Raw genomic sequence first — 12729 nt, 5'->3', positions numbered from 1 at the left:
GGATAGAAAGTCCCAAGAGCTGCAGTTAGCAAGCGGAGAGCGAGGAGAGCCAATGATGTAAATCTAGTCAAAGCCTGAAGGTCCATGAACAGGAGAGCCGATGATGTGGTTCTAGGCCAAAGGCCAGCAGGCTTAAGACCCAAGAAGAGTCGACGTTTCAGTTCAAAAGCAGTCAGGCAGGAAGAATTCCTTCTTATTTGGAGGAAGGGGAGCCTTTTGGTCTATTCATGCCTTCAACTGATTGGATAAGGCCCACCTACATCAGGAAGGTCAATCTGCATTACTGGGTCTATTGATTTAAATGTTAACCTCCTCTAAAAACACCCTCACAGAAACACCCAAAATGTCTGACCAGCTATCTGGCCCCCTGTGGCCCAGCTGACACATAAAACTAATCATTCACAGAATGGAACAGGTTCTATTTTGCATCTTCTAGCATACCTGGTCCAGGCCTTTGTGTATAGCATTTCAATTCGTGGTTAGGAAAAATTGAAGACACACGCAAGAAATTATACTGGAATTTAAAATAAAATTAAATAAAAAAAAAAAAAGAAAAAAGTACAAAGCAAAAATTGAGCATTAGGCAAATGCAAACATGCTGTCCCCATTCCACAGTCCTTGAAGACCTTTCCCTCGAGGTGAACACACAAGGCGGCCACCGCTGGCTCTACCCTGGGAGCAGAGCAGGGATCCTGTCAGTCCAACGGCAGTTAGAAGCTGAGCCCCTGGTCTGTATGCAGAAACACACAGACTATATCCCAGGTCAGCTAACTCTCTTACAAACTGGTAAAAACAGACAAAACTGGGGAGGTTAATGGTGTAATTACAAGAGGTGCGATGGTGTTTCTTACTTGCCGGCAAAAAACGTCCCAAATTAAGTGAGGCTGAAAATATAAACATCAGCTACCAAGAGGAAAAAAGGAAAGATGGGAAGATGAAAGTGAAGGTGAAGAGAAAAGCAGATTTTTCCTTTATCACCAGGCTGGCTAACGTCAGCAATAAAAGGAAAGTCATTTCTACAAAAGAACATCTTCCATTAGGGACTTCCATTTTTTTTTTTTCTTCTTTAGCAGGATTCTATTCCATGCTACTGTATTTTACTTATTCTTTTTTTTAATTTTTTTTCAACGTTTTTTATTTATTTTTGGGACAGAGAGAGACAGAGCATGAACGGGGGAGGGGCAGAGAGAGAGGGAGACACAGAATCGGAAACAGGCTCCAGGCTCCGAGCCATCAGCCCAGAGCCTGACGCGGGGCTCGAACTCACGGACCGCGAGATCGTGACCTGGCTGAAGTCGGACGCTTAACCGACTGCGCCACCCAGGCGCCCCTATTTTACTTATTCTTAAAAAGCTCTCTGCAGGGCCTGAACTCATGACTCCAAGATTAAGAGTCGCTCCCTTCACCAACTGAGCCAGCCAGGCGTCCCTAGGGACTCCATTTTGTAAAACAGGAACATTTGGCTAACGCCACCTTGTGGCACTTAAGGCAAAGTGAAGGAAGTGAAAAGAAAAGATCACTGAAGATACTCCAGCAGGCTTCTGCTTGCTTAGTGCTTCACCTCGTTTTGGTTAGATGATAAAGTCTACTTCATTATGATAAAACTCACCAATTTTAAGTGTACAGTTTGAAGAGTTTTAATAAAGTGGTATAACTGCTACCATAATTATGACGGCACACTTCCACCTAGAAAGTTCTCTAGTGTTCCTTTACAATCAGTGCCCACTCCCTCCCCCTTGCAACTGATCTGCTTTCTATCACTACAGATTTTTTTACAGAATTTCATTTTTTAAAATATTTATTAATTTTTGAGAGAGAAGAACGAGCAGGGGAGGGGCAAAGACAGGGGACAGAAGATCCAAAGTGGGCCCTGCGGTAACAGCAGAGAGTCTGATGTAGGGCTCAAACTCATGATCCGCGAGATCCTGACCTGAGCTGAAGTCATACAATTAACCCACTGAGCCACCCAGGCACCCCTGCCCCCTTTTACAGAATTTCATATAAATGCAATCAGACAGTGCATCCTGGGTCTAGCTTTTACCACCTAATATAATGCTTCTGGATTTTCCTCATGCTGTCGCATATATCCAGTCTGTTGCTTTGTTAAAAAATTAAACTTTCCATTCTGAGATATAGAATCACATGCATTTTTAAGAATTAATAATGAGACCCCCTCATACCCTTTACTCAATTTCCCCCAATGAAAACAGTCCCGATCTATAGCACCATCTCAAAACATCAGCACTGATATATCAACGGTCAAGACACAGAGCATTCCCACCCCCGAAAAGACCCCTGGGATTGCTTTATCAAAGCCACTCCCCTCATACCTCCCCCCTTAGTCTCTCACTCCTGTAATTTTGTTATTTCAACAATGTTATATAAATGGAATCATCTAGTATGGAACCTTTTGATTGGTTTTTCTCCATTCAGCAGAATTCTCTGGAGATTCATCCAAGTTGTGTGCACGTCAACAGTAGTTTCTTTTTACTACCGAGTAGTGCTGCATGATATGATGGACCCTAGTTTGTCCAGCCATTCTCCCACTAGAGGACCTCGGGGCTGTTTCCAGTTTTTGGCTATTATGAATGAAATTATAACGAGTACGTGTGAACATATCTCCACTTCTCTGGGATAAATAAATGCCCAGGAAGGTAACTCCTGGATTCCAGGACAGTTGCATATCTCGTTTTTTTTACAAAATAACCAAATTATTTCCCAGAGTGGGTGGCTGCCTTGCCTGTGGTAGGTGGTAGAGAGAGGGAGAAAAATAAAATGCATTTAAAAAAATATCTAACTCCTTAAAAAAGAAACTTTTTTTTTTTTACACTAAAATATTGGTAAAGCTTGGACTTTCAAAAAAACTTGGGACTTTGAGGTTGTCAATTACAGCTTCGTGGCCGTGAAGCCTGATTTAAAAGTACTGTCTGAGGGCAACAGGCATCCAGCCGTATCAAGCTTGGTCTCATTCCCACAAAACCTGCCAAAGGTGACCGTGGATTCGTGCAACGGGTCCTCACCTTAACAACTCTTTCTAATACGTATGTCTGCTTCATATCCACTCTACAAAACTACAAAGGTCTAGACTTGATCATGCAGATCTTCCCAAAAGTGATTAGGTTTTTTAGACATCATTTACGAAGTCTTATCTTGTGAACGATGTGAGCAAGAAACCACAAGGGTGCATCACAACAGAGCACCATGAGGAACCCCAAATGTAAGTTTTGGGGTGTCCCAAAACATAACTCATTCTTTAAAAAACACCTAATTTAAGTTTATTTTGAGTTAAAAACATGTTTTACACAACACTTGGAGGGATAATGGGGGGGGGGGGCGGCTAACAGGAATGAGGAGAGAAGATGCAAAAAATAAAAATTACCAGAGGTGGTTGTGGTTCTAAACTGAAGGAGTTTGCTTGTCTTGAGCTGCACTAAGAGTTAATCCACAGGATTATGGCAGCTGTGATAAGAACAAATACATTTATGCAATAGAGAAACGTGAACATTTGTTATGTCAGTGTTCTAGTAGAAGTAAAAAAAAAAAAAAATAATGGCTTTCATTCACTGAGCCCCTACCGTGTAAGAAATGTTGTACTAAATTGTCTCTAATCTTTATAACATCTCTACAAAGGGAAGTTTTATTATTCTCATTAAAAAATTAAAATGGGGCGCCTGGGTGGCTCAGTTGGTTAAATGTCCAACTCTTGATTTTGGCTCAGGTCATGATCTCAGGGTTGTGGGATTGAGCCCCACGTCTGGCTCCGTGCTGAGTGTGGAGCCTGTTTGGGATTCTTTCTCTCTCCCTCTGCCCCTCTCCCTGCTCATTCTCTCTCTAAAATAAAAATAAAAAATAGGGGCTCCTGGGTGGCTCAGTTGGTTAAGTGTCTGACTTCGGCTCAGGTCATGATCTCAAGGTGTTGGAGTTTGAGCCCTGTGTTGGGCTCTGTGCCAAAAGCTCAGAGCCTGGAGCCTGTTTCGGATTCTGTGTCTCCCTCTCTCTGCTCCCTCCCCACTCATGCTCTGTCTCTATCTCTCAAAAATAAACAAACGTAAAAAATAAAAATAAAAATAAAATAAAGATCATAGACCAAAAGAGCCAGGATTCAAATACAGGTTTCTTTGTTTTTGTTTTTAATCTCCAAAGCCCGACCTTTTACCCATTATACATGTGGCGAAAATGCAAATCCAATACTGAAGAGCACAAAGATAGTTCCTTTCCTCAAACAAATCCAAGGGACACTGAATTCATACAATTAGTAAGATCTTGCGCAGTAGCTGGCCCAGACACACTCATTTATTTGTTCGATAAATAATTACAGAGTGGCTAATATGTTCCAAGGGCTGTTCTAGGCCCTGGGGATCAGGACAAAACACACACACACTCTGATCCTTATGGAGCTTATGGTGACTGGAGACACACACAAATAAGATCTATAGTAATGTCAGGGGGTGATAAGTACAATGCAGAGGGTGGCCAGGGAACTCTTCACTGAAAAGGTGACAGCTAAGCAAAGACCTGAAAGGTGAGTAAGTAAGCCATACCCAACTCAGGGGAAGAGCAAATTGGGCAGAGGGGACACTGAGCCCAAATCTTGAGGTGAAAATGTGTTTGAGGAGCAACAAGGCAGTCAGTGTAGTTGAGAATGGAGTGAGCTACAGGGGCAGGAATGGGGGAGGAGATCGGGAAGTTAATGGGACAGCCAGATCACATAGGATCCTGTAAGGTTCTTTTTTTTTTTTTTTTTTTTAAAACATTTATTTATTTTTGAGAGACAGAGAGGCAGAGCATGAGCAGGGGAGGGGCAGAGAGAGAGGGAGACACAGAATCTGGAAGCAGGTTCCAGGCTCCGAGCTGTCAGCACCGAGCCCGATGTAGGGCTCGAACCCATGAATCACGAGATCATAACCTGAGCTGAAGCTGGAAGCTTAACGGGCCAAACCACCCAGGCGCAACCCCCCTCCCCCCCCCCCCCCCCCCCCCCGCTTTTTTTAAAGTAATCTCTGTGCTGGAACTCATGACCCGGAGATCAACAGTCTCATGCTCTACCGACTGAGCCAGCCAGGTACCCCCTAGCAAATTTCTTTAAATGCACTCAATGAGTTGTATATTTGAGATTCCAACTTTGGAGAATATTCTATCTCTCTCTTTTTAAATTAAGTACACTCTATGCCCAACATGGGCCTTGAACTCATGACCTCAAGATCAAGAGTCACGTGCAGTACTGAATGAGCCAGCCAGGTGCCCCGACCTTGTAATGGTTTTTGCTTTTACCGTAAGATGAGAAAATACTGGTTTTGAGCAGAGGAGTGACAGAGTCAGATTTAAGCTTTGAAAGGATTATTTTGGTTTGTGTTGAGAATCAAAGATGAAAGTGAGAAAACCACACAAGAATTACAGTATACGGTAATTAGCTAAGGGATGTTGGCAGCTTGAACCAGGCTGGTGGCTGTGGATGGTAAGAAGCGGTAAGTTTTGTTTTGTTTTTGCCTTTTTTTTTTAGAAGTGGTAAGTTTCTGAATACATTTTAAGAAGGAACTGATAGGATTTCCACGCAGACTGGATGTGACAGCGGGGCAAAGAGCAAGGATGACTGCACTTTTTGGCCCAAGCCCCATGGAAGATGGAGGTGCCATCACCTGAGAAGGAAGGACAGAGTGGGGCTGTGTGTGGTGAGGGGTAGGTACTAGGAGCTGGGTTTTGGGCCAACAAAGTTTGTGATGTATTATCAGATATCCAGGTGGATATTAAAAAAAAATTTTTTTTTTAAATGTTTATTTATTTTGAGACAGAGAGAGAGCAATAGGGGTGGGGCAGAGAGAGAGAGAGAGAGCAAGAGAGAGAATCCCAAGCAGGGTCCATGCTGGCAGCACAGAGCCCTCTTTTTTTTTTTTTTTTTTAAATTTTTTTTTTAACGTTTATTTATTTTTGAGACAGAGAGAGACACAGCATGAACAGGGGAGGGTCAGAGAGAGAGGGAGACACAGAATCCGAAACAGGCTCCAGGCTCTGAGCCGTCAGCCCAGAGCCCGACGCGGGGCTCGAACTCACGGACCGCGAGATCGTGACCTGAGCCGAAGTCGGACGCCCAACCGACTGAGCCACCCAGGCGCCCCACAGAGCCGTCTTTTCTATAGGGGTAGGGAGTATTAATATCTACCTTATAAACTGGAGGGTCAACCTTCTAGCATAGCCCAGAAAATAATTTCTGCTTTTCAATGTTGGCAATATCATCAGTTTCTGATTGGCAGATGGGCATCCTAAGACCTGCCAGTGCTCAGAACAATGAGATACACAAATGAAAGCGGGCAGTACTTGCCCTAACGGAATTCACAATCTAGATGAAGAAATAAGGCAATACAATTGCAGGTAATACATTACAGCTAAACACTTATAGGCAGAACTATGGTTCAGTGCAGACTAATGCATGAAAGGAATTCAGAAGAGCCATATTCTACTGTGTCTTCGAGTCCGCGGAACCTCAACATCGCTCAGATAATACACCAAGCTCATTTCGGGACTCTTATGAGGTGACTTTCGTGGGTATGAATGCACATTCCTACGAGGGGGAGTGGACAGGAGGCAGCTCTCTATTTCTCTAGCCTCAGGAGGCCCTGCAACGGCCTCACCTGGAATTATGAAACTGACCTATGAAACCAACCTTCTGCTCAACTCATTCATGGAAGAGGGACCTGAGCGTTGGAACTCGCTCTCACTGGTGGGGCTCTCACAACTTGACTGCTTGCTCAGCAACTATGAAAGGACCTGGTAAACAAGGTCGTTACTACTCATTAATGCTCAGCGGATACAAACTTCCAGCTCTGATAGGCAGTCCTCCTTCCCTATCTCCCCTTTTTAGAAAGACTATAAAATGACTCATTCAAGTTCATATACAGCACATTGGAAAGAACTAGCATTTGAAGGCAGGCCGTATGCACTGTGTTATGCAGCCAGGGCTGTATTTAAAATGAGAGAGATTCTCGTGTCAGTGCAAGAATATTTCTGGTTCACCTGTGCCCAGATCTGGGCTAAGAGTTTTTCCCATATTATGTAACAAACAGACAAACAAGCTGGATTTTGGTCTTAGATCTACCACTTTGCAGCTGTGATATTTTGAGCAAGTAAAAAAATTTTCTCTGGGGCCTCAGTTTTGAAACTTCTAAAAAGGAGGTAAGAACTACTATTCGCCCACGTTGCAGGGGTTGTTGAGGAGCTGAGAGGAGGAGACAGACTTCAAAGGGATTTGTAGGGGCACCCGGGGGGCTTGGTGGGTTAAGTGTTCAACTTCGGCTCAGGTCATGATCTCACGCTCTGTGAGTTCGAGCCCCGCGTCAGGCTCTGTGCTGACAGCTCGGAGCCTGGAGCCTGCTTCAGAATCTGTGGTTCCCTCTCTCTCTGCCCCTGCCCCGCTCATGCTCCATCTTTCTGTCTCTCAAAAATAAATAAACGTAAAAAAAAAAAAAAAAAAAAAAGGATTTGTAAATTCTTAGTTCCTTATGTGTGCAATGCCAATTTCCCTTCCCCTTCCAAATAAATCTTCCATTTGGAATGGAGATAATTGTGTAGAGTCCTAATGCAAGGGGTGTGGGGAAACTTATCACCGCAAACTGAGTAGTAAATAAGGGCAGCACCAGGCTCAGTTCCTATGGGATCCATGCCAAAACTCTGCGCTTGGTACGGTCGTAAGCCCTTTACAGACAGGGACACTGAGTCAGTGTCATCCGACGCTGCTTTAAGGCACCTTTCCCGCAGCCCCCCACCCCCACCGGGAAGGGCCCAGATCCTTCGGGGATCTGATTTGCCTCCATTTTCCCTTTCCTCTGCCCTTTATCAATTCCGGTCCAGTCTCTGTTTACTGAGCCCCCAACCCTGCACCCTGGAGGAGAGACCTCGATTCCCAGCTCCCATTCCTCCCACTCCCGCAGCCCTGTGTCTTCCACAGAGGCTAGTTTGAGGACAGAGAACGGGCTTAGAGCCCAAACGTTTGGATTCGAATTCGGCTACAACAGTCACTCGCTTGCCACATGACCTTGGGCACCTCAAGACCCCCCCCCCCCCCCCGAATACTTTCCCCTTAACTTAAAAAAAAAAATCGTCTCCGCCCTGATAAACTCCCGGGCTGCGGCGAGGCGCAGAAGGATAACGGACTGGGATGCTCCAGGACCAAACCCGCGCGCGACACAGCGGGAGCGGGTCCTTCCACTCCCTGTGGCCTTGTCCTGTGCTCCCTCGCCCTCCTCCACGGCCCCCTCAGCGCCAGGCTGCCTCCATGACTCTCATGCCTGCCCTCTTCCTCCGGCCCCGCAGCTCACCTGCAGGCAGGCTCCGCCAAGGGCCGTGGCCGGGAACCGGCGCCTCAAGGAGACTCCGACCGCCGCCGCCGCCATCTTGGCTCCTGACGTCAAGCCCCACCCCTTAACCCTGAGGTCGCTCTCCGCCGTCGTCCCGCCGAGCACCGCGGCGCCCAGCCGGCATCCACCGAGGCCCCGCTAGCCGGGCAGGAGCCGCCGAGTGGGAGGCGGTTCCAGTTTCCCCGGTGGGAGGAGGGAAGGCGGAGAAAGCCAACGCGAGCGTGCGCAGTTGCGGTGTGCCCGGCGCATGCTAATGGGCCTCCCGCCTTCCTAAGGTGACCTTCCCAGAAGGGAGCGGAGTCGGAGACCGGGAGTGTTGGGACGGCTGGGGCTGAGAGGACGGCGGGGAGGAGCCACCCGATCGGGAGTTCAGTCCGTATTTAGCCCCCTCTTCTTCCTGAAAATTTGTCAGTAGTATCACTCATCTCTTAGTGATGAGCTTAGTGGCTTTGGTCAGACATTTGTCAGACACGGTGTTGTTTGCCCGAGACTGTCCTGGTTTCAGCACGGCTTACTTAGCCATTTAGCAGCAGAATCCATTGCTTGAACACCTGCTATACGCCTAGCATTGGGATCCATCATCTCACTTAAGACCCAAAACAGTCTTACGGGAGAGGTCTGTGCATGAAGTCTCCACTTTGGGTATTTCAGCTGCCTTCCCCAACCTCTCCGTGGCTCATCCCAGGACCAGCCTCCCTCTGGGGGCTTGATGACCTCAGTCTTCCGAGTCACATGGTCTCCTGGGTCACCTGGGGCGTTTATGCAGGTAGTTAGCTTTCCAGGTACTTGTGTTTGTCAGGAATGATGTTTCCCTTCTCTGCCTGCTTGTTTGTGACATACGAAGGGTATCTTTTCATAGTCTGGTTTCCTCTCACAGCTCATGTAGATGCGGCTGGGGAAATTAAGATGGCCAGGCAAATTGGTTTGTTGGGGCTAAGTTTCTGGAGCCCTGGGCTGGAACCAGCCAGCTACACTGCTGTCTGATCTCATTAAAGGAGGTGTGTAGTGAGGTCACAAGAAACAGCCTGGACCCCTGGGTCTAACCTTGAATCTTCTCAAGGCTGTGTGACCTTGAACAAGTCCCTCCCCATCTCTGGCCTATAGTTTCCTTGCCTGTAGCATCAGGGTGTTGGGCCAGCTGATTTAGGGTTCTGGGATTCATGTGACTGTCTTGGGGCGCTGTCTTGGCGGTGACTATTGACAAGGCTGAGGTCACCTTGGCTTTCCACTGGGGCTGACCCAGCACTGGAATAGGGCTTCTCCAAGTCTGCCCCAGGGCCTCTTGGGCCACCCAACCTGGATGGAATCATGGGAAGATTATCACCCTCTCTCTAACTCCTCCTGGCTGAATCGTCTTCTGAGATGAAGGGAGAGCATCCTCTCCCTCCAAGGAACGCGTTCCTAAAGAATGGGGCCCATTGGCATTTTCACGACTCTTGTCTCCAAGGTCGATGCTACTCCTAGATAAGTGATAACTCTTTTACTGTACCCAGGTCACCTTGGAAAGAGCCATCTGAGGCCAGCAGAAGTGAGACCTTGATTTATGGAGGGGCTCCTGGTGCCAATGGGCCCACGCGCCCTGGAGTCACATCGTTCCTGGGCTTCATGGGGATTTGGGGAGCTCAGAGTTATGGAGGAACAAATTCCTGGGCGGCTGCACCTCCGCCCTGAACTTTGGGATTCCAGAAAGGCACAGCTGCACGGCTTAGAGGTTTTCATGGCCAGCTCCTGACAGATCTTCCCTAGGTATCCTCATGGTGAGAACCAAGGTTTTTTTCTTTTCAGTTTCCATTTGTCTAGCGAGTGAAGTATGGCTTTTCAACAGTTGGCTAGTCACTTTAAGTTTATGCGGAACCTCATCGCTTACAAATGTGTTTACATAAACAGTCTGCTTTGTCCTCATAACAACCCTTCCAGTTGGAATAACTCCTCCCCCTCCCCCCCCGCCCCCATTTTACAGACTTTCTTAGTCTTTGGGTAATGAGAAAGGTGAGCAATCTGGGGTGAGAATCTTGCATCAGGAGTGCTTTCTTTCCCAAGGGCTGGAAATCCACTCGAGAGTTAAAAATTAAACCCCAAGAGCATTGTGTTGTATCCACTGTCATTTGTACGATCAACTCTATTTCTAGTGTCTTGTGATTTAGGGCAACCTGCACTGATTCCCCTCCCCCACCCCCAACCAGAGGGCCAAGGATTTAAGAGAGATTTATTTTATATATATATATATATATATATATATATATATATATATATATTTATTAAATATGAAATTTATTGTCAAATCGGTTTCATACAACACCCAGTGCTCATCCCAACAGGTGCCCTCCTCAATACCCATCACCCACCCTCCCCGCCCTCCCACCCCCCAAAAGAGATTTATCAGGTAAGATTTAGGGGAGAAATATCAGATAATTTTATTGCCTGGGAGAGTTATTTGTCTCCAAGAAAAACCCACCTCACCCCAATTCATCTCTGTGGTGGGACTTAGGATCCGTGCCATCCAAAATTTAGGATTTCATGCTCCTTCGACCAATGGGCTGTCACTCTTCCATCTCTCTGGCTGACCCCCTCCCGCCCTTTGTCCAGCTGTCTCCTGAGCATCTGTCTGGGTGTCCCAATGGCCTCTGAAACTCAACCTGTCCCCAATCATACATACCACCTGAGGTGCTCACATCTCTCTTTTCAGCACCGTCTACCCAATCTCTAAGCCAGAAACCTAGTGTGCACCTGACTCTTCCCCCTGCCACATCCAATCAACCACCAACCCCCGGCATGGCCTCCAAGGTCTCCAGGTCAGCTGCCACCTCGAGAGGTGCACAGCTGCTCCTGTGTACCAGGCCCTCTGCAGGGCACTCTGGGGACGTTTTCTCTGTCTAATCATTACAGCAACCCCACGAGGTAAGGATTTATGTCCTTCATTTCAAGTTGAGGCAGCTGAGCCTCAGAGAGGGTCAACGCCTCACGTAAGTCACACAGCCGGGAGGTCAGGTTGGTATCCTCTGTTAGAGAGACGGCTGGGCTCTGGGCCTGCCACCCAAGGAACACAGTGGTTCACGGGCTCTTGGGAACGTAGTGGTTGCAGCTACTGTGTCTGGTCCACCTGCAGAGGGGGCCCCTGCCTCACGGAACTGCCCAAGCCTCCCTAATAGCCCTTTTCATCCTGCCCTTAGAAAGGGCTTATCTAGCCCCTCTTCCCTCCAAACCCCACCATATAATTAGACTTCTCAAAATATTCTCTCCGAGTGGGATGGGGACAATCATATGCTACAGACTTCTCCAATTTCATGAGCAGCCTCTGTGGAACTCCCGGAGCAAAAGTCACGAGCCACTCCCAGTCCAGATGGGGCTGCGTTTCGCACAGCTGAAGTCAGCTCAGCTGCTGGGACTTAGCGAGTGGCCCAGGGCCTTCTGGGGACTGTCACGTTGCTGGGCCCTATAGCATCACACCACAGCACACACCACACATGCACACACACAAAGAGCTCACCCACCCTGCTTAACCTCTGTCCCCCTCCTGTCTGCCTGCCCCATCACCAGCGTAGTCTCCAATTAGCAGTTAATTTGGTCCTCGGGGCGTGTGTGGGTGTGTGCTTTGTAAACGCAGTACATGATACAACTCCCTTTCCAGCCGAATCTGAAGTTTGAGCACTTCTTTCTATCAGAGACAGAGCCGTGTAAATGAAATGCAAAAAAAGGAATCAGTGGTAAATATTCATTGGTAGTGACTATTTATTGGCTTACTGCAAACAGCTCAAGTCAGAGGGGTGAAGAAACTTAAAAGCGATTTTGACCTTCTAGAGAGCAAGGAGGGGGAGTGTTTAAGTCTGCCGGCCTTTGGGGGTTCAAATCCTGTTTTATCAGACATTTGCTGTGTGACATCGAGCAACTTACTTAGTGTCTCGGTGCATTACTTTCCTATGGCGTAAAATGGGGGGAGAGAATCATGGTCGTCTCATGGGCAGGAGTAAATAAATTAGTATCTGGAAGGAAGTGTAAGTCTTAAACTGGCAGTAGGAAGCCCAGCTGGGGGAATAAAAGAGGCCGAAGAGAGCTGTGAATTATTAGAGAGAAGAGATTATGCTAATCGGGATGGGAAGACTGCAGCATAAATAAGATGCCAAGGGTTTCGGGCGGCTTTAAAAAATTATTTAAAAATACATACGTAATTAAATTCTCACTATGTAAAAATTTCAAGCAACATAGGTAATGTGTAAATCCCCTCGTCACGCTACCTTTCGCAGAGGTGATTAGTATTGTCAATTTCAGGGATTGCTTCCCTATCTTTTTCTCTGCATGTACATACATATGTATGTTTCTATAGAAATCCATGGCTTTGCTTGGCGTTCTTTTTTTCTTTTTCTTTTAAATGCCAACATCACAT

The 12729-nt window shown here is 46.9% G+C and overlaps 1 protein-coding gene across 1 annotated transcript in view; it reads right to left on the bottom strand.

Moving 5' to 3' along the window:
* SDHB (succinate dehydrogenase complex iron sulfur subunit B) overlaps positions 1-8442 on the bottom strand; it is a 30783-nt gene extending 22341 nt beyond the window's left edge. Inside the window, exon 1 of the mRNA XM_019461527.2 lies at positions 8310-8442. Coding sequence (XP_019317072.1) covers positions 8310-8384 — 75 coding nt within the window. The 5' untranslated portion in view covers positions 8385-8442. The remainder of the gene's footprint in view (positions 1-8309) is intronic.
* Between the last annotated feature and the right edge of the window lie 4287 nt (positions 8443-12729).

This window comes from Panthera pardus, unplaced genomic scaffold (assembly GCF_024362965.1).
Source record: "Panthera pardus isolate Hobbes unplaced genomic scaffold, ASM2436296v1 HiC_scaffold_11, whole genome shotgun sequence".
In the NCBI taxonomy this organism is placed as follows: domain Eukaryota; kingdom Metazoa; phylum Chordata; class Mammalia; order Carnivora; family Felidae; genus Panthera; species Panthera pardus.
The sequence above is the reverse complement of the archived record's forward strand: the minus strand, read 5'-3'. Positions and strand labels throughout refer to the sequence as shown.